The sequence below is a fragment of the Lactuca virosa genome, chromosome 9, assembly GCF_052849685.1.
Source record: "Lactuca virosa cultivar CGN04683 chromosome 9, Lactuca_virosa_CGN04683_v6, whole genome shotgun sequence".
NCBI lineage: Eukaryota > Viridiplantae > Streptophyta > Magnoliopsida > Asterales > Asteraceae > Lactuca > Lactuca virosa.
In genome coordinates this window covers 47,862,506-47,887,931 of record NC_136434.1, presented here as the reverse complement: position 1 = coordinate 47,887,931, position 25,426 = coordinate 47,862,506, and the positions used below count along the sequence as shown (strand labels likewise).

At 32.5% G+C, this 25,426-nt stretch overlaps 2 protein-coding genes across 2 annotated transcripts; one reads left to right on the top strand and one right to left on the bottom strand.

The window, feature by feature from the left end:
* Positions 1 to 2,820: 2,820 nt before the first annotated feature.
* LOC145138528 (exostosin family protein) lies at positions 2,821 to 8,062 on the bottom strand. Its single transcript, XM_079072602.1, has 15 exons — positions 7,812 to 8,062; positions 6,613 to 7,031; positions 6,424 to 6,517; positions 5,984 to 6,170; positions 5,638 to 5,896; positions 5,295 to 5,510; positions 5,122 to 5,208; positions 4,879 to 5,013; positions 4,685 to 4,798; positions 4,351 to 4,598; positions 4,185 to 4,265; positions 3,867 to 4,098; positions 3,648 to 3,746; positions 3,369 to 3,557; positions 2,821 to 3,156 (listed from the first exon to the last, which is right to left on the bottom strand). Exons 2-15 carry the CDS (start codon positions 6,934 to 6,936, stop codon positions 3,058 to 3,060), a joined length of 2,364 nt encoding a protein of 787 aa, XP_078928728.1. The 5' UTR covers positions 6,937 to 7,031; positions 7,812 to 8,062; the 3' UTR covers positions 2,821 to 3,057.
* A 14,239-nt stretch (positions 8,063 to 22,301) lies between these two features.
* LOC145137089 (1-acyl-sn-glycerol-3-phosphate acyltransferase 2-like) lies at positions 22,302 to 25,351 on the top strand. Its single transcript, XM_079071233.1, has 11 exons — positions 22,302 to 22,530; positions 22,752 to 22,874; positions 23,120 to 23,159; positions 23,260 to 23,333; positions 23,505 to 23,564; positions 24,049 to 24,126; positions 24,206 to 24,364; positions 24,435 to 24,560; positions 24,659 to 24,751; positions 24,841 to 24,927; positions 25,019 to 25,351. The coding sequence occupies exons 1-11, from the start codon at positions 22,450 to 22,452 to the stop codon at positions 25,241 to 25,243; spliced, it is 1,146 nt and encodes a 381-aa protein (XP_078927359.1). The 5' UTR covers positions 22,302 to 22,449; the 3' UTR covers positions 25,244 to 25,351.
* The last annotated feature ends 75 nt before the right edge of the window (positions 25,352 to 25,426 follow it).

Genomic DNA, 25,426 nt, shown 5'->3' with positions numbered 1-25,426 from the left:
ACACTTCAAATATTTTCCATATGTTACACCCCGATCCTTTTAAGTTTACAATAGCTTTCACATTGAAATTATTATAATCATGCTGCACAAAACACAATAACATATTAGAAAACTAAACAGCTATTTCATTTTAAAATATATGATTATTAAATGCAATAATAACATAAACAATAATAACAATGCAAATACAAATATTTAATAAATAATTTATATATTTATGCTAAAAAACAATAACATACTATAACAATTTTTCAACTTAAACGACAACTATATAAACAATTTTTCAAGTTATACGACAAATATACAAACGATTTTTATCTTTCTAATTATATAAAATAACATTTTCTAACCATATAAACAAACAATTTTTCAACTAAAACGATAACTATATAAACAATTTTCCAAGTTATACGACAAATATACAAACAATTTTTAACTTTCAAATTATATAAAATAACATTTTCTAACCATACTATAAAATTTTTTCTACTAAAGCAACAAATATATACAAATTTTCAAGTTATACGACAAATATACAAACGACTATTGTACACATATTATAAAATTTTCTAACCATACTATAAAAAATTTTATACTTCACCAACAAATATATACAAATTTTCAACTTATACGACAAATATACAAACGACTATTGTACACATATTGTAAACATTATTTTAACCATTTTTCAATTTATAAAAACAATTATACGATAAGAATATACAATTTTCAAGTTATACAACAACTATACAAATGACAAATAACATATTCTAACCATGCTATATCAATTTATCAACTTAAACCACTAACCAAAACATATTGTAAACATTATTCTAACAATTAATTTAACTAATAACTTAAAAAAATTAGCATATTCTAACCATTTTACTAAATGTACAACTACCCGATGCATACTCTACGCAGTCTCTACTTGTACATTCATACAACCACTAACAAAATAACATTTAAACTTCAAGTTTATTAATAACAAATATTAAAACTATCAAATACAACAAAATTACCCTATCACAAACAATATAATTTCATTTTTTTTACACTAACTAATACAATAAATAATAAAATAATAAAGACATATACTAAATAAATGTTAATTAAAACATAAAAAGAGTTAAAATCTAACTATATTTTCGGGATTGTTGAAATAATCGTCCATTTTCTTCAAGAAATCGTCAAAAGGAATCCCCGAGAGAGAGAGAGAGAGAGAGAGAGAGAGAGAGAGAGAGAGAGAGAGAGTTTTTCTATATTGAAGAGTGAAAAATGAAGAAAAAAAAAACCGTTTTATAGATTTTCACCTCGAAAATCGCAGATGAACAGCAAAAATCGCAGATGGACTTTTCCATCTGTGAATGTACAAGTACCTAAAGCACAATTGTGTTTTAGGCACTTGTACATTCGCAGATGGAAAGCCAAAATCGCAGATAGGGCATTTCCATCTGCGAATTTAGTGATTATTTTTGCAATTTCTATTTTTATGGCTAAATTTGTAAGGTAATTAGTGTATTTAGCTAATTTTGTAATTTTCTCTTAAATATATTGATTTTCTTCATGGTTGTCGTAATGGTATCTTGATGGTAGATTATTTTTATGTCTAAATTTGGAAGTTGCTATTTTTAGGAATCTAGGACATTAAACCAATGACTTTACTTCTCGTTTTCAATCATATGATATGTTTGCATTCTTATATTAATATCAGTTACATTAAATGAGATGAATTTAATGGAGGTTTTAATATATTGTGGGTGGGTGGCTGATTTGGCATAAATTGATTTACAGATTTATCCATTTTATCTAATTATGTTGTTAAAAATAGCCAAAAGTTTCGACTTTGCAAAAAATAGTCATTGAAACCGAAAACAAGGTTAGGTCGTATGAGACCAATTTGTTGTTTCGTTCTTCATCAGAGATTCTTCTTTTATTTGGTTCAAATGTGTTGAAACTGAAGATGAGTATCATATGTTGTTATGTGCTACCATTTATGAACTTCATCTAGTAGCTTGTAAGATTTTACGCTATAATACCATAATGAGGAAGATGTGTCAACGAAATCACATATCGCTTATGCCCATATGGGATTTCGTTGTCGAAATCCCATGAACGGAAGAATAAACAAAACCGCATATGAGATGAGAGGAAACCACATTAACTAAGCCATTTGCGGTTTCATCTGAAAAAATGATTTATTTTATAGGCTATACCAAACCGAATACTAGATGACGAAATCATGGATGAGGTAGCCTCGTTTGTGGTATCAGTGGCTATTTTTTGAAAAGTTCAAAATTTTTGCTATTTTTTTGCAAATAATAGGCAAAATAGCTAGATTTGTAAATCTCTCTAAATTAAAGGGTAAAGTTTAATCTCACCATATTTTCTTTAATTAAACAATAATGTATTAACCAGGTTTTTTATTTTGATTAACAAAAAACTAAAATGCAATTCAAGTATTAACCTTTTAATTTCAATTATAAATTTTTATTATATATTATTTTTAATTTTTGTATCGTACGTATTACTCAAATTATTATATTTTAGGTATCGTACTAGACTACTAGTTGATATACTACATGTTTTAGGTACCATACTATTTAAATTGCAAAGTTAGTTTCAGTAACTGTTTTATAATATATTAGTTTCAGTTTACTATTATTATTTCACATTATGTTTAGATATTTATAAAATGATAGGAAATTTCATTGAACTAAATAGAATTTAAAAAGATTAGCGAGAAATGGTGAACAATCTCTCAAACTCAATGGATGGATGCCCTTAGTTCAAGTAACTAACAAGTAACATGTAAATAAATAAATAAAATCATGCATCCACCACCAATGTTTTATTTCCTTCTTTTATAAACACAAGATGAGCAAAACTGGGCACAAATTTTCCCCTCAAAATTCAAATATACTACCAAAACAACGCAAATTGGCTTTCGCATGTACCCAAAATCATTTTCAATAAATATAATTATATGAAACACTAAACGATCTTTATACCACTGTTTACAGTTTACACGCCTCCAACTATAACATATGTTCTTCACTATACTTTGAGTAAGCATTCTCTCGGTATGCCAGTCTCATTTTTCATATTTGTTTGTTGCCTTCTCCAAGGGTCGTTATATAATTTGTAATGCAATATCTAGCAAAAAAATATATTCTTTTCATCAGTCATGACATGACATGTTGTACTGTATTTGACACACAGGACAAAAATTACAATTTTTGTCCAACCCAAAAAGTTGGGACAAGGTGGGAGACGTGTGCAAAAGACATGAATGTCCTTCTCATCCTTATCATTAAAAATAACCCTAAAAAACTTAAAGTAATACGTATGAACGAACGTGTATATACCTGTATGAATGTTGTAAAAACATCATCATCATCACTTAGCTCAGACAACTTTTCAGCCCAATCATTAATATGCCCAAAAGCAGATTTTTGTCTTTCAGCCTCGAGCAAAATTGAACCACGATACAAGTATCTTTGCCAGATTTTCTTCACATTCGCCAATCTGAATTCTATTTCTGTTTCATTGAACCCCTACATGAACAACCATCATATCAAATTCAATACTTGTAAACATAATTGCATGTTTATCGACTGCTAGAAAAATAATGAAATCTGAATTACCCGGAGAATATTTACGAGGTTTGGTATTTCATCTTCACCTAATCGAACAGCAAAACTCTCATAGTTAAGCACGTTCTCCCATGGCAAAAAGATCCCATCCTGAACATGAAAAATTGTTTAGGAAAACGAAGGAACTGTTTCTTAATGGGTTAAGCACTTAACATGTTGACTTAATCCAGACATAATGACTTAATGGGTTAAGCCAAAAAGGTTAGAGACCTGAATAACCACGGGAATGCAACCTTGCAAAATACTATCTTCCATTCTACCACTCCACCCATCACCCGGCATAACTCCACAAAAAACCGAACTTGCCAAATCCTCATGATAACTTTCGGAAGGATGCGCGATCACAATCACATCTTCCGCGTGTTGTTTCCCGAGCTGCCCGTTTTTATTTGGGGCAGACCCGAATTCTTCAGCTAGTTTTTGCCTTATACCCATACTATACCTGCATCACAAAAATTAAAATTAGAATTAGGGTAGTTTATGAACCTAAACGACCATTTTTTTTAGATTGCCTATATGTACACTTACGTGGCTTCAGGCCTTCCACGTTCATAAGCTGGCCCTAAATTTCCGTTGAAGTAAAACAATGTTTTCCGCTCCTCACGAGGCCTAAGCACATGAAATTACAATAAGCTTTAGAGATAGAAATAGCAACGCGTTTTTTTTTTTTTTTAATGATGTTTGACTTTTATACCTATCCCAAAGCTTTAAGGTCAAAGAGGTGACATCTGGGCGCTTCCATGCTGGAATTACTAAATCTTTTTCTGGATCAAAACAAGAATGATTGCCCCTTTTATCTGAAGGGACCTGATCCCAATTATCAGCCCAATAGGCTGTGGTTGAATGGTTGTGCTTTGAATTTGTGTTGCCCCAATGAACCAACATCATGCTGTTCCATATCTCCTTTGGTGCATAACAAGCACCTTCATCCCATGAAAAAGACTGCAAAAAAAAAAAAATCAAAATTATAACCAAATTTCTTTTATCTATCTTATCATCAAGTGGACGACCATATACTCAAATCATACCCAAATGTGATCTTTTCCAGATGAGCGATTCCAGTATGGGTATTGTTCAACAATATGATCATGTGCTTTCTTGTAAAAATCGAGAGTGAAAGAGCTTCTCAAACCCCTATGTTCCTGAAAACATGAACAAATCAAACATAAATATCAGTAAAAAAGAAAAAAAAAAAAAAAATCAAGTTTTTATGTCGCTGTACCTCCATGCTCAAATGGGGTGCATCATCAGCACGAGTAATGATGCAAGAATCAAGAACAGGAACAAAATAATAATCCGCTTCTTCACCATTTAATGTCCGATGTGGACTAGCTAACATGCTTTCGTACATTGCTATCTGCAAATAAACAAACATTCATAAAATTGCTTAATTTCAAATTCATTCTTCAATTTTTCACATAACAAAAATAATTTAGAAAGATGATTATCTATAATAGATTAATACCTGAGAACCATATAGCTGCTCCGTCCATATAGTAGCATTATCCTGATCATAGATCCTATTTACACACTCGAGCTTAAAATGACGACCCTGTAATTCAAAGATTTACAAATTGAGAATCAATAAAAAAGAGAATAATAAAGACATCGTTTACAATTAGGGTTTTGCATTCTAACCTCGAGTAGGATACTGTTAAAATCGGGAGGCAAATCGTAGACATAAATCAGCGGCCTTTTCTTTTCCACCACCGCTTGTAAACCGACGATGCTTCCTGTCACTTGTTCGTTATCAGGAACAGTAACCTGAGCAGGTCGAAGCCACTGTGGCCAATCTTGAATAGAAGAATGAACAGATGGAATGCTACAATCTACTCCATACCACCCATTCTCACACTGCATATAACCAAAAAGGACATTCTACTTTTAAAAAACTCTACCCAATTATAGCATTCTACTTTCAAAGTACAATATTATAATGTAATAAGAAGAAATGCAAGTATGTTGTTATTTATTGCTATACCTGACAGAATCCACCCCGACAATGGCCTTGACCAGAGCATTGGTTAATACAAGTAGATAACACAGGTGTCTCACAAAAACGCCCAAAAAGACCATCATATTTACAATCACATTCTTCTTTAAATTTCACCTTCAAATCATAAGCTTCAACAGGATCCACATTACACCATCCGGGTAAGCTCCCGTTTGTTGTGAAAATATTTTCATGGTCTGATTTTGACCAGTCAACATCTTTCGGGCCACCAGGTTCAGAAGGTAAGCTGGGTTCATTGAATTGGTGAATCAGAATGGAATTATATATAAATTCGGTGGAAACAAAGAGATTTATGGTTTATTTATGGGCTTACATCATTTGAAACCCACATGACTCTGCAACAGGGCGATTTGGGTATTTTGTTCCTTCCCCACAGAAGCACATTGCTCGTGTTGTGTCGCAATGTGTAGAGCAAATGGAAACAACCCATCGGCCGTATGGTAGCTCCTCTGTTGCCGGATAATTACAACTTAATTCTAGTCTTTCAGAACATTTCTCTCCTGTTTCACCAAAAAAAAGAAAAAATAAAGATTGCTTAATTCTGAAAAAGGGTTATTCTTCTGGCAACTCCTAAGCTGGCCCACACTGGCAGTCATGTGAGATGTAAATCAAGTACACAGTGGCCCGCTAGGTGGCTGACGTAAGAGACCAGTGCCCACAAGGAGCCCAATCCACATTGGAACTGAAACTCTCACACAGCAGCTGATGAGACTCAAACCCTAGAGTGTATCTACACATTGAGGAAGTACTAACCACTAAATCCATGAAAGCATCGGCATTGACCAAGTTCATGATTACAAATGCCTTGACCACTACACCCATCTTCACATTTCTTCCCACTGATTGGCTATCAACAAAACCGCAAACTATAAGCCAAGATTAAAAAAAAAAAAAAAAAAAAAATTTGAAAATGAAATTTTGATAATCACAAACTTGTAGCACCTCAAGAACTTTTATGGTAGTGGCAACTGAACTACAAGCGGATAACCATTGACCAATCTCAGCCTTCCATGGTGCACCACGATATACAACTGCCTTATGCAAGTCAGCTGGAAACGTTGCATTTAAAGGCAAAATGTGCTTCTTTTCCACATTGATTGTTTCATTAATTGGGATACAAGAGTCTTTTACTTGCTTATATCCAAAGTAATCAAAAGAAGGCACAGAAGGAAACAAGAACATATGAACTATTGAAACCAATGTGACAAGTGAAGCAACGGTTGCTATCAGTGACCATGAGCAAGTCAACTTCTGTAACGTGATCATGGTCAACCCCAGAAACTAGTTCCTCAATTTGCATGAACTAGTTTATTTAGTTGACTTTTTGGAACAATATTTTCACCTCTCGAAAGGCCAATAACCTAAAAATCAAGAATGTTAAACAGGTCAAACATAAAGATATGAAAACCTTCACTAGATGCGTATAGTTTTCAGGGTTTTGATTGGGTTGAAAGGTATATAATATAGAGAACTGAAAAAGTCAACTCCATGAATTTCCCCCAAAAGATTTTTCTTCAATTCTCTACAGTGATCCTTTAAGCTCACAATTTGTCCTCAAAATGCAAACACGAGTTGATTACATTCAAAAGATCAACTCCACATTTAAACACCCTAAATCCGTTTGAACAAAATGAATTCGATTCAGTTCATACGTTTGAAACAAGAGTTCAAATTTACAAATTGACACTGGTCAATGAGGAATTAAAAAGTAAGTCTAAATGATTACTTCATGAACACGATTCAAATGACCTTTACTTTTTAACATCCACAATTAAATAATCTGGAAAGCGAACTTTAGAACATACTAAATGAATCCAAGCACAATCTTAAATTCTTAAATTAACATGTTAAGAACTTCAAAAAACGCTACAGATGTTCAGTGAATACAATCCAACTGTTTTCAATTTCTTCCAAACCCATACAAAAAGCTCAATTTATACAAAATTGTTCAATTGCATAGTACAATATGTTCGTCGCAGAAATGGGTCATGCTTACTTCACCAGATCTCATTAGAAATCAGGCAAACTCAAATTACTTCTCAAAATATAAAAGTTTTCGGAATTGGAAGTTGGTATAATCAGATTTGATGCCAACTCACAAACATAACAAACGAAACAAATAGATGAATGAACCAACTTACCAATTGAATGAAAAGGTTTCCTCAGAAATTACATACAGAGAGAAACGACAAGAGGAAAGAGGTGGAAGTCGCCACGTCTGGGTGACGGAGAAGAGCTCCAGAAAAGTAAATAATGGTGACGGCCGAAAAAATTCTCGAAAGTACCCCCGGCAATGATGGGTAATGTGCAACTGTAGATTTCCGTGTTTGGGGGTATGTCTGTCAAATGACACGCCACTTATATGCATGAAGTCATGAACTCAAGATTCCGATTTGAATCCGAGAAGTTGACTCACTTTATTCCCGAAATAAATGTATGTATTTACTAATGAAAAGTATTTTATTGTTTATTTTTTATAATAATATATTTATATATTTTTTTTATTAACATCGACTTCAAATTATTTGTCATTTTATTATTTTATTAATTTCGATTTCTAACTAAACATATTTTCAAACAAATTTCAATAGTTTTCTAATAAATTGAACATATTAATCTTCATCTATTTAAAATGTTTAATAAAGTCTTCTTCTATTTTATTTTGTTATTTTTAAACATATCATATTTTAATACAAAATATTTTAAACAAATATTATCAATAGATATTAATATATATATAAATGTTTCATAAAGGAAAAACTATAATAAAAATAATTAATTAGTTAAACAAATAAAAAAAATATTTCCAAGTAGAATAAAATTCAACCTACAAAATTAATATATAATTAAAATAAATTTAGTGGGAGTATTTTTAAATTTTTAACGATTTGTTCGTATCCTAAAAAAATAATGGAAAAAAAATATGTTTTGTTGGCTTTATTTTTTTGTGCCTTTGGAATATTTTAACTTTTTGACGTTTTGTTCGTTTAGTAAAAAAATAATGCAAAAAATATGTCTTGTTCGCTTTACTTTTTACAACTTAAGAGTATTTTTAATTTTTTGACGTTTTGTTCGTTTCATAAAACTAAATAAGAATGCAAAAGTCACTTTTCAGTTTTGATGTTCACTAATTATGGGAAAATTATATATATATATATATATATATATATATATATATATATATATATATATATATAGCTTCATGTGTTCTTCATATCTCTGTTGTGTGTTAGAATGGATCAATAAGAATTTAATAAAATTTAAATTATTATTTAATGAAATAAGGATAAATATTAAATGATATCCATAATTATATGTATATTAAAATATATATATAATTATAATTATTTTTTATGGAAACTAATTAAATTCGTGATTAATGTCAGCAATAATAGTATTTCAGAATAAATTCGCATCTAGGTTTTCATGTATGAGTTTGGGTTTTATTTTAGTACCCACTCACTCAAATACAACAAAGTTGTGTGAACATTATGAACGAGAGTGTATTCTAGCATAATAATAGTTTATTCTAGCAGAATAAGAGTGTATTCTAGCAGAATGAAAGTATATTCTAGTAGAATACGCTATCATTCTCCATGTTCCAGACAACTTTGTTGTATTTGAAATAAGTGTGTCCTGAAACATAATACGAAGTCATATATGAAAACCTAGATGCGAATTCATTCTAAATTTTTATTGGTCCATTCTAACACACAATAGATATAAAAAACATATTAACCTAGCCATATATATATATATATATATATATATATATATATATATATATATATATATATATATATATATATATATATATAGTTTAGATATGAACTCTTTTCTCACTATATATAATTTAAAGTAAAAATAAAAAAATATATAATGAAACAATGTAATTAACAAGATAAACTCTAAATGATTTTTAGAACATCTAACATACACACGCACTAATTATATTTCAAAATCTATTTATTTTTTAACATTAGAACGTAACCCTCTCAACTTCTTGGAAAGAGACTTTTTCATATCTAATACCTATGAGCTACAAGCCATCTATCCACAAAATTACTTATAAATGTTTTACAAGTAACTAACATATGTATATTTTAATATTTTTCATCATTTACGACTCTCTAATAAAAAATATTATATCTACATTTTTCCTATTTATTCAATATATATAACATATTTATATATTAACTTTAACAAGTTATATCGTTATTAGAAAAAGTAAGCATGCATGAAAACAACCTTCGCCATTCAATTGGTAACAAAATATAAAAAACACTCCTTGATTGTCAAATTATTTATTGTCAATTCAACATATTCCAAGTTTTATATAATTTTGTTACTAACCTTGGTTTTCGTTCAACATTTCCTCATCAATAGTTTTCTTTAGTAACATTTGCACTCTTAGTACTAGGGGTGAGCACGGATAGCGGGTATCTGTGAAACCGAAACTGGCTTGGAACCGTCGGTTCTAGAATCGGAATCGAGGTCACTAGTTCCGATTCCGATTCCTAAAAGTGGAAACCGCCAAGGACCAGTTTTGGTTGGTTTTTGTATTTTAGGAACCGTTACCCGCTGGATAACCGTCGGAACCGGTTCCAAAATATTAAAATTGAAAAATACTTATTACTTAAATTAATTGGTCGTAACAACGTTGATGACTAAGACATTTGTTAAGACTATCTAATTGGATCTTGGAGGTAACATGTGTTGGATTAAGGTGTCTAAGCTCATAACTAAATTGTTATATACTTGTAATTAGAAGCAGAGTCATTTTTTGGTTGCCCTCATAACTAGAACTTGATTAGAATGACATTTGTAGAGAGAGAATGGTTTATTAGATTATTATACGATTAATAACCTAATTGAAAATTATGAGGAAATGATTTGTTAATATATTACATGATTAATATATTAATTTGAAATACATAGTTAATTCGTTAATTTATTATGTGATTAATAAATTAATATGAGATCAATTGTTAACATAATTGATTTGTTAATTTAATGATTAATAAATTAATATGACATCAATTAGAATTTATTAATTATTAATCAAAATTAATCTGAAATAAATTTGAGATTAATTGGAATTAATTAAAAGTACAATGGGTGAACTATAATTATTCAATAGTTGAACAAAATAGACAATTTTAGAACCATCCAAGGGTGGACGATTTTAGGAGCTTTTCTAGGGTTTCCAAAAATCTTTAGTATGTTAATAAAGAAAGAATTTTAATTGTAATTAAATCTATTATTTAATTATTTAAATCTTGTTTTGTCCCTAAGTTACCTAAATTTAAATAGAACCCCTTGGGCATCAAATTTCGTGGTTACTCTTTCCAAGGAGCATATGAACGAATATATACCTCCCTCATCTCTCCTCAATAGTCTTGTAGTTCTAGGGTTTGGGTGTGAGCCATTAGAGACATCGTCTTTTTGGTGATAGCTTTCCAAGCTCTTCAAAGGAAGGATTGAAGTGATTTGTTTGCTACAACAAACCAAAGGTATGTAAACCCTTGACCTTGATCTCTTAATTTCGAAATTGATAGTAGTTAATATTAAGAACGAAATACACAGTAAAATAAAGTTGGGAAAATGACTTATAAGGGTAAGAATGTTTTAGAAACGTTCAAAAAAGACCATCGAAGTTTTGGTTGTTCAAAAAGTACCATCCAAGTAAGGGTTTGATACAAAAAAACACACACACACACACCAAGAAAGTATACCATTTGTTCAAATGTTACCTATGGTAACCGCCATGTGTAGGTTACCTCTCTTATTCGACCGTTTAAAAAAATAAAAAGAAAAAAGAAAATGACATGGAGTATACGATCAATTAACTTAGTCATATGTGAGATTTTACCCAATTTCTCGTCAAAAACAGGAAGAGAGGGAAGTCGATTCCTCTAGAGTTCGATCGATCAAAAATCCTCCAAGAAAATCTGAAGTTGATCCCTTGCTACAGTCGGATATGTTCATCTTCATGTAAGTTATACTCTTAGAAATCGACATATCTTCTTTTTTCTTCAAACACTGGCTTCGATACCCCAACCCCTCTAAATCAGACCAATGTTGGATTTATAACGGAGGTTTTTGGAGTCATGGTTGATTGATAAAAATCAGACCATCACTTATTCGGTTTTCAATCCAACTTTTTTATTTTATTGCTTTTGTTTAATTTTTATGTATGTAACAATTCTTCAGTGAGTTTTATTGAAAGGTTATTATTTTAATGGGTAGTCTTTGCATATAAGAATATATTGATGTCGATATCATGTTTGTTGGCCTGATTAGTCAGTATGCATGATGTAACAGACCCTAAATCAAGGTATAATGGTCTTTTTTGAAGTGTATTTGCAGAGGTGAGCTATTAGCAGCTGTTGCTAGGGAATCCAACATCCAAATGTACCCTCTGGCATAGGTTGTAGTGGCAGTAGAAAATAAGGAAAATTGGAAGTGGTTCTTAGATCTGCTACTTGAGGACATTGAGATGGGAGACGGTAGAGGTCTTACCATTATTTCTGACCAGCATAAGGCTTGTTCTTATAAATACACAACTTAGTGCTTTATATGTTTATTTGTATGTTGTTTAATATTTAATGTTAATATTTTCATCTGGCAGGGTTTGGTAGAAGTTGTTAAGGAAAAATCATCAGCATGTGAGCATAGGCAATGTACTAGACACATCTATGCTAACTTTAAGAAGAAATACACAGGTGTTGAGTTTAGGAAGTTATTCTGGAGAGCTGCAAAGTCCACAACCGAGTCAGCTTTTCGATTTTATATGAGGGAAATCAATGCAATGTCCACACATGCTTATGATCACCTGATGGAAAGAGACCCAAATACATGGTGCAGGGCATTTTTTAAGCTATGTAGGTGTTGTGATGCCGTGGGAAATGGAATATCAGAATCTTTCAATGCAACAATTGTAGAGGCCAGAAAAAAAAACATAATATCAATGTTGGAAGAAGTCAGAACGTACGTGATGGAGAGGATGTACAAACAAAAACAAAAGGGGCAAAATGGAACTTGGATATATGTCCTTTCGTTAGAAGGAGGATTGAGAAACTGAAAGAACAAAATAGGTATGCTACTTACTTGTTGTGACAACCGTCAAATTCTAGTCAAAGTCAAACAAGACAAACCGGTCGAATTTAATTAGTGCCTGTATGTTAGAAGTTATTCTATGAATAAAAATGTGCATTTGTATGTCAAAAATTCAAGTGTCTCGAAAAATCTATGTGTTAACAGTGTAAAAACCCTAAAAAAAAGGGAGTTAAACGCATCAAAACACGACTAAGGACCCTTTCGGGGACTTAAAACAATCATAAACGAAACATAACGGTGTTCACAAACCTTGCATTACGAGATTATACAATAATAATAGCTAAGATCAAATCTCTCCAAGTATATGAAATCTCTCCAAGTATGTGAAATCTCTCCCAAATCTCTCCAAGTATGCCAAATCTCTCCCAAATCTCTCTAAGTATGTGAAATCTCTCCAAGTATGTGAAATCTCTCCCAAATCTCTCCAAGTATGCCAAATCTCTCCCAAATCTCTCCAAGTATGTGAAATCTCTCCCAAATCTCTCCAAGTATGCCAAATCTCTCCCAAATCTCTCTAAGTATGTGAAATCTCTCCAAGTATGTGAAATCTCTCCCAAATCTCTCTAAATATGTGAAATCTCTCCAAGAATGTGAAATCTCTCCTAAATCTCTCTCTGTATGAGAAATCTCTCCAAGAATGTCAAATCTCTCTCAAAACCTCTTTTGATCTTTTCGTAATCATTTGGGGCATCCTGACACTTGACTTGGTGAAAAACCATGCGAAACGGGAAGATATCTTGGAAAATAGCCTTTTAGGGCCGAAGTCCCTCTACAGGGACCAAACCCTACTTGAACCGAAGTCCCTCTATAGGGACCAAACCCTACTTGAACCGGAGTCCCCTTGTGTAGCCGCAGCCATCTAGCCGCAGCCAGCTAGCCGCAGTCAGCGAGCCGCAGCCAGCGAGCCGCAGCCTCCGGACCGCAGTCAGCGAGCCGCAGCCTCCGGATCCACTTCAGCGGCCAACCCACACTTCGGATCTAAGGCTGCCAAGACCCGGAACCAAGCCCTGACTTCGGATTTTCCCATTTTTCACCCGGTTTTCGACCACGACTTCGTTTTAAGCCCGTTTTTCATGATTTTAACGTGGGATTTTCACCAAAATCCATATTTTATCATTTTTAACCCACAAGACTCTTATTTTATTTATTTCTCAAGAATTTATTAATTAAAAATCATTAGTTTATATTAAGAAGATATTAACCCCACAAGTGGGTCAAGTGTGCCCACTTGCCTTCCATGTGTCATCCTCTCAATAGTCCAACCCTATCCACATCACACAAACCAAGGTAAACATCCCTTCAATCTTGCAAATTGCTCCAGCAACATTTATATAAAGAAATCCCTGGAGGATTTCTTGGTTCACTTTGATAAATCCTTCACTTCCACACTTCTCATATCACCTCAAGAAAGCTTCTTTCTCTCTACTTTCCACCACCTTGTGCAAGTGTTCTTGAGTTGCTACAGCACTTTTTGGTAAGTATTCCATCTAAACTCAAGTGTCATTCCATAATTTCATAACACTCTTGGATCATTAACTCATATCTTAACACCAAAAAAATCGTTCTTAGGATCATCCAAACTCTCACGTGTTCATCAAGTGTTCTTGACTTGATACTCCTCGTCTTCGACCTTCCACTCTTCAAGTCATCACTCAAGGTGAGTTCATACCCCTATATTTTCTAGTTTTCTTCAGTTTTCAGGGGGAATACAAGTTAAAACACAAAAATATATTCAAAACTTAACTTGACAGCTTACAACAGAAAAGTTGTGACCTGTTCACGGACTGTTTTACCCAACTTAAACTTAATATTTTTCAAAACTGTATAATATGCAAGTAGTTCAGGTTTATATCTTTAAAATGACTACTTGCACATCTCCATACGATTTTTCTACAATTTATGGTGATTTTTACAAAACTGCCTATTACTGCAGCAACAAAACCAGACCAGGTTGTGAAAATGAACATTTCACACTAGTTTGAAACCACCAAAAATTATGGGAAAATTTATGAACATAGTAGACACTTTTTCCAAATACTCGGAGTTTGCGGATTCAGTTTCCGACTTACGATGATTTTTCTATAATTACTCAAAAACAGTGACGGTTAAGGGTAAAACTGTCAAATACATATTTAAGAGTTATTCACACCTTCTAACATGTTGAGCAAGGTGTGTAAGATTTACACTAAGTATTTCCAATGTCCCTTATTTGAAATACATATACGTGCGTAACAAGGTTTCATACCCTCATACAACACTTTAGATAAACTATAATAGGTATAGTTTTGAACACTTCATTTAACAAAGAAAACAATAACATTATCGATTTACAAAACGAACTTTCACTACACACTACGTGAACTCGTTAATGAATATTTGTGAGACATTCTCCTTCGGGGTACTCCAAGTACCATAAAAAAAAGTCCTTTAGTTATAATCAGAATCTCCTGGAGTGAGAACGTGATAGTTGTGTATAGATCTATACTGGGCCCGACAAACCCGCACCTGAGCTGCTTGCAACAGCTAGACCGGCAGGTCTGTGGTGACAAGTGTCATAACTTTCCGACGCCTGAAGAACGTCGCATTTCAAGGCCACCTAGTCTTTAGTATGATTATAACATCTCGCATGGAATATTAACACAACATACAGTTCACGGAAATTCTAAGGCTTTATACCAAGGGGTTTTATTTAAATATAAAACACACACATAAGTATGACGATTTACTTGCACATACTAAGCCTTGCTTCATTTCAGTTTACAACAAATCTTTTAGAAAATATTGGATTTTCTAGAAACAAACTTGTAACAAACGTTAAGGAAACAACACTCATTTTTATAAAATACTTATGAACTCACCAACTTTATGCTGATACTCTCTTTTCAAAACAACTTGTATTCTCAGGTAATCAGTAATACAGGTAACCGCAAGATTTCAGAAGTCAAGACGCTAAGGCGTAGATTCTTTTGCTACATTTTATCATCATATGTAATTTAATTGGAAACATGTATTTTGGAAACAATGTAATCTTTAAATTATATCTATGATGGTTGTGTTTTACTTTCTTCACTATGGTTATGATACTGAGCATGACGTCATCCGCCCCCGAACGTTTCCGCCGTTCTGGTTTGGGGGTGTGACACTTGTAATGCAACTTTTTTTATTGGAAATTTCTTACTTTATACCATTTCATCATAGGTATTGGGATGTTACTCCAAGTGGTTCGTAAATATATGAAGTGAAAGAATTGCATGAGGTTTATGCAGTTGACTTGGACCAAAGAACTTGTGGGTGCAGAGCATGGCAGCTGACTGGTATACCATGTGTACATGTCATTGTTGCAATCTTGTTTTTGAATAGGAATGCAGAGGAGTATGTTGCAGTTTGGTTTATAATGAAGATGTTTGGAAGTTGCTATAGATATAATGTGAAACCAACTAATGGAGCTGACATGTGGCCGGAAACAGGTCTTCAAAGCATCTTGCCACCAAGGCGTAGGTGAATGCCCGAGAGATCAAAAGTGAACAGAAAGAAATGCTCTATAGAAAAAGAAGGAATGCATATTGTTAGCAAGATTGGTGGGCATTCCAAAATGTGGTAATTGTCATCAAGAAAGTCACAACAAGAGACAATGTCCATTGCTGAAACAAGGTTTGATTCCTAATTACATTCTTTCTTTATTAATATTTTGACACTAATAATTTGTTTGCTTTACAGATGAACAAGTACCACAGGAACATGTGGCTGCTGAGGAGGTTGGGGCTGAAGAACAAGTGGTTGATGAGGAGGTTGTTGAAGAAATGGTGGCTGATGAACAAGTAGTTGATGAGGAGGTTAGGGTTGAAGAAATGGTGGCTGATGAACAAGCAGTTGAGGAACAAGCAGCTGAACATGTAGTTGCTTAACATGTACGAGTTTTTGCTCAGAAGTGGAATAGGAAGAAAGGGTGGTCATTCGCAGAGGAGCACAAAGCTTAAGCTGATGAGAAAGGTGGTGACAAAGGATGGTAGTGGGGCAAGTATTGAACATCCGGTCACCTTAATCTAGGATATTTGCTTTTGTTTGAATTATGCCAAAAACTATGAAATGACACATCTTTTGGTGCTTAGTGCACACGTAAAACAATTGTGTATTGTAAGAGCTCCTCTTTTGGTGCTATGTGCACATTTACCAACATTTAGTGTCTTATGCACATGTTTTGAATGAATATCATTTGGGTTAACGTCACTGTAGCTCAACGACCTTTTCAATTTTGGTTTAAAAGGTCCTTGATGTTATTTTTTGGCATTCTAGAGGCATAAAATCTCTTTTGACCTGTTAAAAAGGGTATCGGTTACCGGTTTCACAGGTAATAAATATGACGTGGCATGTATATGATACCATTGTGCTTTAGGAGTTGTAAAGTCAGCATTGAGTGTAGTAAAGTCAAGTTACATTGTATTCTCCAGGAAGGATGCGAAGATGCTTTGCTTTTATGTTCTTCATCTTCAAATCTCAGTATATGTTTCGCTTCTTCAACTTTAAGATTCACCAACATCAATATTTAATTCTCTCTCAAACCAACATCAAATTTCTTCAAGATTAACAACCTCTTTCTTTGTTCACAATCTCATAAAACCAACTGTATCTTTTAAGGATTCAATCCTCTTCAGAGTTTCACTTCCCAACCACAGTCAAGTCGATTTCAGCTCATCAACATCAAGAACACAAAACAAAGTATAGTGTAATCTAATAATTAATCTAAACAAATCAATGTTTCGATATCGCAAGACGTAACATTAGATTTTTTTCAAGAATTTAGAAGAAAAGTGTTTAGAACCAAGTTGTAGCCACCACGACTTAGGTGTCTGCAGTGAACAGTGTATCATCGAAGGGGAAGAAAACATTGAGAAAAAAAGCAGTGTTATAACCACCTGAACTGCATCTGGTTTAGGTTTAGCTACCTCTTAAGCATTGGCTAAAACTGCGAAGTGGCATGTGATTATGGCATGTGTTCAGAGTACAAGTGACCAATGTAGAAAGTACAACGATGCAAAACCAGAAGTAGGTAACTCGTCCTTCTCCCACCATTGATGTTTTCATACCAAATATTACACCAAACTCATATATACATAACGAATTATGTACAAACATTAGGCTTCACAATTACTACTCATACTTTATCCAAATCCGTACTACAATGTAAGAAAAGATGAACAAGCCCAATAAATTACCAAACCAGGTTTCACATTAACAACAATTTTAAAATATAATGATAAAATTAAAGAAAAAGTTGGGAATTAGATAGCAGCGCCGGTGTTGAGGTGGCGAGATAGCAGCGGGAAAAAACAAACGGCAGCGCAGAGTCAATCGACTGGAGCGCGGGCCGGTCTTTAGATCGTCTGACGAAGTAGCAGAATGGGATGGAGAAGATGTAAGGCAACCAGAAAAGCCGGGGAAGATAGGAAAAAGAAAGAAAAAAAAAAGAACGGTGTTTTTTAAGGTTAAAGTCTATATAACAAATTTTGATATAGCCACGTCATCTTATTTTACCGGTGAAACCGGACAAAAAAAAAGTTCAATGACCTTTTTAGCAGGTTAATAAAGACTTTATACCCTTAGAAAGCTAAAAAAATATATATTAGGGACCTTTTAAAACAAAAATGAGAAGTTTGTTGCGCTACAGTGACAATAACTCATATCATTTACTGTTTATTCCCTTTAAATTGTTTGTACATCTAATGTTTTATATTCCGTTGTATGGTTAAAAAAGTATAGATTTTAATAGTTTTTTTTTACCAAACTGGCCCTATATACTATTTTGTTGGTAAAAAAAGTAGTGATTTTAAAAGTTTGGACCAAACTGCCCTTATTCGTTTTTTACTTTGATCTGATACAATCCCTTGTTAATGGAAGCTTCATTATGATCATGAATTGTGATGTTAAAAAAATAGTTGTCATTTTCATACAATATTGCACATAACTGTTATCAAACTAAGGGACCCCAAACTAACCCTACTACACATGTTTCGAAATTGCACCTGTTTCTAGGGATGAGCATGGGTCGGTTTGGGTTGGTTATTGGCTAAAACCAAACCAAACCGTAGAAAGTCGGATTTTCGGTTTTTAAACCTATATATAGGTTCGGTTTTTGCATGGTTCGGTTTTTTGGTTTTCCGGGTTGGGTTTATGGGTTTTCGGTTCTAGACCGTGGGTTTATGAGCTCCTTTTTTTGCCTAGTTTTTTGGGTTCAAAACCTAGTGAAAGTACGTTGCGATAAATAGTACTGTATCTACTTCAAATATACTAAAATAAAGAGTACGGATTCTAGTATTCTAAAAGCATAAAAGTTTTCTAAAGATCAAAGTTTAACATCATTAACAGTTTGTTGAAAATAAACATAAAATACTAAAGGGATAAAGTCTAAAGTCTAAAACTAAAAGTTTAAAACATAATAAATAATATATATGTGGGTCGGTTCGGTTTTTATGGACGGTTTTATACGTCAAAACCGAACCAAACCGTTATTTTTCGGTTTTTGTAAAATTCAAACCGAAACCAAAAAATTCAAACCTAAACCATCGGTTATTGCTTTGGTTTCGGTTTTTCGGTTTCGGTTATGTCGGTTTTTTTCGGTTTTTCGGTTTCGGTTTGGTTTTTGCGCATCCCTACCTGTTTCCAACTTCTGTTGTAACTTTGTTTCTCATTAAGTGAAATAATTACTGCATTTAAGTGCTAAGACTTCACTTAATAACAAACAAAAAAAGGAGAAGGGCAAATCATGAAAAAAAAAAGTAGAAAATGGTTAAGAAAGTATGTTGAATATACCATTTATTCCATTTCTGAAATAGCAACATACTTTCAATTTGTTGTTTTTTTGTTTTAAATAAGAAAGTACGTTACTATATCTTGATAACACAAGTTATAACAGCCATTTGTGAGGGATTGCATAGGGTTTTGTATCATTCAATACAAGTATATACTAAAAGTACATTGATATTTCTTCTAAACATTGTTAAAATCAAAGTAAAACTACAACTTACCATACATACTAAAAAAAAGTACATTGCAAAGGCTTAAACATATATACCACATCATTAATTTCATTAAAAACACAACAAAAAGCATGATTATGAACCACTTCTGAAATCGTAATTTCCTACTCATTTGTGCCAACTCCTTACTTAAAATAATATATTCCTTATTTGCCATCCCTTGTGCTCATTGAAATCTTTTTCCAAAATTGATATCCTCACTTCAATGGAATCTACTTTTATTTCTGTTTAATCTCTCTTATTCTTGTTTCTTAGTCCTTCATCGTCATCAACCCATTTCCAAAGAGAACAATTTGGTAGGTTTTGGATCCTTCATATGCAGAAAAAATAAATCAATTAATTAACCAACCAAAGAGGGAAAACGACATTAACTAAGGAAGTATGTATACAAAAGGCATGATAACTCACCAGTCGGTTGGGACAAACCCTAAAAAATTTCCCATGATTCCTCTTAATTGTTGAAGTTCAAATTTGCGATGGGAACCCACAACCACAAGGGTATGCATCATCAACCATCTTATTTGTCTTTGAAACGTTTGAGCTTGAGGATGAGATTGTGGATTTGGCAGAACAAGATGAAGCCATCACAAATGCTGAAGAAGAAGACGATGCAAGAGAAGAAACCTAGGAGTGCTCGTCCCTTATTATGAGCAAAAGCCCTAATTCGATTTAAAGAAATACACATAAATGTCATGTCATTAATTTTAGGCCAACTCACCAATTTTTTAATCCTACTCATCAAGTAACCCATAAGAACCGGTTACCATAAGGTGGGATGTGAACAAAATGTATACTTTATTGGTATTTTTTATACAACACCCTTAGTTGGATGATATTTTTTAAACAACCAAAACTTCGATAGTCTTTTTTGAACATTTCTGAATAAAAGGAAAGAGGGGCACAACCTGTAATTTTACCAAACCATAAAAACAATTTATGTAACTTATTCTATATACATATAAAGGTATTTATTTTTGAGATAAAGAGTTTGAATTTCTTGGTGCACCGGATAAAAGCTTTTCATAGTGAACACCGCCCGCATTTATTTCCATTAAATTAGTATTTACTTGCTAAAAGCCGAACTGTATATATTTTCAGTTGGCCTCCTTGCTTTAACATATTATAGCAGTTTATTCCTTTCCTTGTCGAAAACCTAAACATCAGAATAAGGGTAGCTTTTGTCATTTTGTGAGGCTATTTTATACGTGAGTAATAATCAGTATCTCAAACTACCACATCCCGTATTTTCGTAAATAAAGTAAATTTGTGTTTGTAAATAATCTAAACTTCACAGCCCTAAAGTTATAAACTAGCCTGATATAATTTTTTTAACAATTTGAAACCAAAAGGTAATATTGTATTGTGTGACAAAACCTTAATGACATGTAATTTCATCTCGAATAAGTGTATTAAGTAAATTTATAAATTAAGTTGGGCTATATTTCGAATTTTAACAACTTCCGTGGTCATTCATTGTTTTAGACGCCATGTGTTACTTAACATTGGTCTTTATACGGGTGTCTTAGTATTTAAAAACCAATTTCACAAATTTATGATACATTTAAATTTGATAGATCCAAATGAATTGTTAAGATAACACAAAAAATATTGTCCAGATAGAAATGTCGGACCTCTTTATAGAATGAAATAAAGAAGTTCGGTAAAAGTGGTATGCCAACCTTCAACCTAACTCAATGGAATTGTTCTTTTTTTTTTAAAGAAGATATAAAAAAGGATCATGGTAAACAAAAATTAGGATCTTAATATATATATATATGCACATTTATTTGTACTATAACACAAAAGTCGTTATGATTTTATTTTTTAAGAACGTTAGCTCACGCACATACGTAATTATGATTTTTTAAATCTGTCTCTTTCATTTTAAACATGAGTTGAACATAAATATTTAGTTGAGATACACATTTATGTTAACGCTTAATACCGTTGGATCAAATGTCCTTTGTTATTATGATTTTATTGATCTCAATTGACAATGCACATTTCGAGAAAGAAATGAAACATTAAAAATTACATAATATTTTGACTTTTCGTTTGTGTATGTTTACATGTTTTTGGTAGATCAAGAATGCTACTTTAATTCATAAGTTTCTTTATCTATATTCATTTTGGTCAACAACTATAGAACTTTATTAAAGTTTATATTATTAGTTAAAACATTACGAAAAGAATAAAAAAAACATAAGTCTTACTTAATTTTTTTTTACTTGGAAGTTTTCATCCAAGCCTTGCAAAGAGAAAATAGTATTGCCGAATATAATTTAATTATAAATTTGTTGTTAAGTAAAATTCATTACTCCTATATTAAAAACATATACAACAAAAACAAAAACGTAAATAGTATACTATTGTACAAAATCGAAAAATGAAGGACTTGATATGCAGCATATTTTAAACTTAAAGGGGCATTAATAGAAAAGTGTACATTTCGACACCAGTAATCTTCTGCTTCTAAGAATTGCAGCTCTCTTTCTTCCATAATCCATATCCATCACTCTCTCCGTCCTCTTTAAATCATCCGAAACCTCTTTGCATCTCTCTCTATCGCATACACCCACCCACTCCTGCCAATCTACATAGATTCTGTTAACGGTGCTCTTCAGCAATGGCGGTGGCAGCAGCAGCTGTTATCGTCCCTCTCGGCGTCTTCTTCTTCGTCTCCGGCCTAATCGTCAATCTCATTCAGGTGTATCATTCGTTACTAATTTCTGTTTGTATGTGTGTATAATGTTTCTGGATCATGTTATCTAAATTCTTCTAGAGATGTGCTCAATTGTGTAATTCCTTTCGACTAGGATCGCGGCAATTATAATTAGGATTTTTTTATCATATCGATGTCATCACGAAGGTTCATTTATCTTCCAATGTTGAATTTCACTGTGTTTTATTGTTATCGTGGGTTTTTAGGCGATACTTTTCGTGGTTGTTCGGCCGTTTTCGAAGAACACATACAGAAGGATTAACAGAATGGTGGCGGAGCTGTTGTGGCTTGAACTTGTGTGGATAGTTGATTGGTGGGCAGGAGTTAAGGTGATGATCTACTAACTTTCAGTGATTTTTGAACCATTTTATTAATATTTTTACAATCGTTTATTTCGCCAAGTTGATAAAAAAAAAAAAAAAAAAAAAAAAAGGGTTACTTAGGGCTTCATGATATTTAGTTGTTTCTCCTTTTTAGTTTTCTCAAATCTGTCTTTCAGATTGTTTCTCTTCTATTGAAAACCCCATGCATTTTGATGTGTTTTAGTCTACTTTTCTAACACTGATTCCCACAGGTTCAATTGTACACAGATCCTGAGACATTAGAAATGATGGGTAAGAACATACCTAATTACCTATACTTTCTCATGTGTTGTATCTTATTTGGTCTGAATGAATAATAAATTTCTTCTATATATACTAATTATATTTACAGGTAAGGAACATGCTCTTGTTATAGCTAATCACAAGAGTGATATTGATTGGCTTATCGGATGGGTGTTTGCACAGGTGATTCATTATTAAATATTCTCATTGTTTTTGTGTTCTCTACTTTCTTATACACTTTTTAAAAGCAGCATTATAGGGCTAAAAGATTACTTTAAAAAAAAAAAAAAAAAAAAAAGTTACAAGATTTTTGAAACATGACTTACTCATGTTCATTGGATTGTTCTGTGACAGCGATCTGGATGCCTTGGTAGCACGTTAGCTGTCATGAAAAAGTCATCAAAATTCCTTCCTGTAAGTATTTAAAATTGCAATCTTATGAAACAAACATGTTAAGTTTTTAAATTAATGATAATGTTGTATACGCGCTTTTTTGTATTCTCATAATACTTCCTCAATTTCACTTCAATGCCCCCTTATGGATTTCGTAAAACAAACTACTCTGAACTTTAACACTGATTTGAATATGTTTATTTTGTATAAATACTGTAAACTGTGCAAAAATGTTGTAAACAGAGACTTCTTTGATGGCATTGTGACAAAAAAATCTTGTTAAATTTGAAGTTATTAAGCATTAGGTTTGATATTCAAAAGGTAAAAAGGGTATATTTGGAAGGCGAATATTTATAACTTTATGGATTATAATCGCGAAATGTGACCAAATTTAGAAAGTTTGTGTTTTGTTTATATGCTTAAGTTTATTTACAATTACGCGGTTGAATATATATATATATATATATATATATATATATATATATATATATATATATATCTGCAGGTGATAGGTTGGTCAATGTGGTTTTCAGAGTATCTTTTTCTTGAAAGAAGTTGGGCTAAGGATGAAAGTACCCTAAAGGTATCCCCTAATTCATTGACTTTTTTTAGTCAAACCTAAAAATTTAACATGCTTTGCTTTTCCGAATGTGTTTCAACAGTTTGGTCTTGAACGATTAAAAGACTACCCACTACCCTTTTGGTTGGCTCTTTTTGTGGAGGGAACAAGATTTACACAAGCAAAACTTTTAGCAGCTCAAGAATATGCATCTTCAAATGGCTTACCTGTACCTAGAAATGTCCTCATTCCAAGAACAAAGGTAATATTAAGTCACTTTCCACTTTCAGTCATTCATTCATTCATTGATTGTTTCCTTTTTTTGGTTTTAGGGTTTTGTAACGTCTGTAAGTCACATGCGATCGTTTGTTCCAGCTATCTATGATATGACTGTTGCTATTCCAAAAACCTCAACTCCACCAACAATGTTGAGGCTCTTTAAGGGCCAACCTTCTGTGGTACTATTATTAATAATAAATTTCCAAATAATAAGATCTGTAATAAATTTGATATTTGGTGTGTAAATGGTTTGATTTTTTTTTTTTCTTTGTTGCAGGTTCATGTGAAAGTGAAGAGGTATTTGATGAAAGATTTGCCAGAAACAGATGAAGCTGTAGCTCAATGGTGTAAAGATTTATTTGTTGCAAAGGTGCAGACTTTATGAGATTTTTTCTTATTATTATTATTATTATTTTGGCTTAACACATTAAGTCATTATTATGTTTTGCTTTTGTCCAGGATGAATTATTAGACAAGCATAAATCAAACGATTCCTTCCCTGATTCAGAACTCCATAACATCGGGCGCCCTGTAAAGTCTCTCATGGTAAGAAAAAGAATATTAATTAATAACTAAATAAATAAATAAGGTAAATCACAAATGCTTATATAGGTTTTGTGTATGTATGAATGAACAGGTGGTTGTATGTTGGGCATCCTTGCTTGTTTTTGGGACATTGAAATTCTTGCAGTGGTCTAATCTTTTCTCTTCATGGAAGGGGTTTTTGGTGACAGGGGTTTGTTTGGGTGTCGTTACAGTCTTGATGCAGATCATGATTCAGTTCTCTCAGGCAGAACGTTCCAACCCTTCCAAGGTGGCCCCATCAAGGACCACCAATGGTGAACTTGATAAAAAGCAGTGACTAGTATAAACTATAAAATATATATATATATATATATATATATATATATATATATATATATATATATATTTTACACTTATTAAACAGATTTATGTGGGAAAAAAAAAAAAAAAAAAACTTTACTTTGGGTATTTGTTTGTGCATGTTTAGTTTCTGTATCAAAGAAATAGAAGAGTTGAAAAA

Excerpts from the sequence above, each read along its gene's own strand:
- LOC145138528 (XM_079072602.1), bottom strand. The coding sequence starts at position 6,936 with ATGATCACGTTACAGAAGTTGACTTGCTCATGGTCACTGATAGCAACC. Across the intron at positions 5,897-5,983 it reads TCATGTGGGTTTCAAATGAT|CTTACCTTCTGAACCTGGTG; the intron begins GTAAGCCCATAA and ends CAATGAACCCAG. Across the intron at positions 3,157-3,368 it reads TTTTTACAACATTCATACAG|ATATTGCATTACAAATTATA; the intron begins GTATATACACGT and ends TTTTTTTGCTAG.
- LOC145137089 (XM_079071233.1), top strand. The coding sequence starts at position 22,450 with ATGGCGGTGGCAGCAGCAGCTGTTATCGTCCCTCTCGGCGTCTTCTTC. Across the intron at positions 23,334-23,504 it reads TCGGATGGGTGTTTGCACAG|CGATCTGGATGCCTTGGTAG; the intron begins GTGATTCATTAT and ends GTTCTGTGACAG. Across the intron at positions 24,752-24,840 it reads AAGATTTATTTGTTGCAAAG|GATGAATTATTAGACAAGCA; the intron begins GTGCAGACTTTA and ends GCTTTTGTCCAG.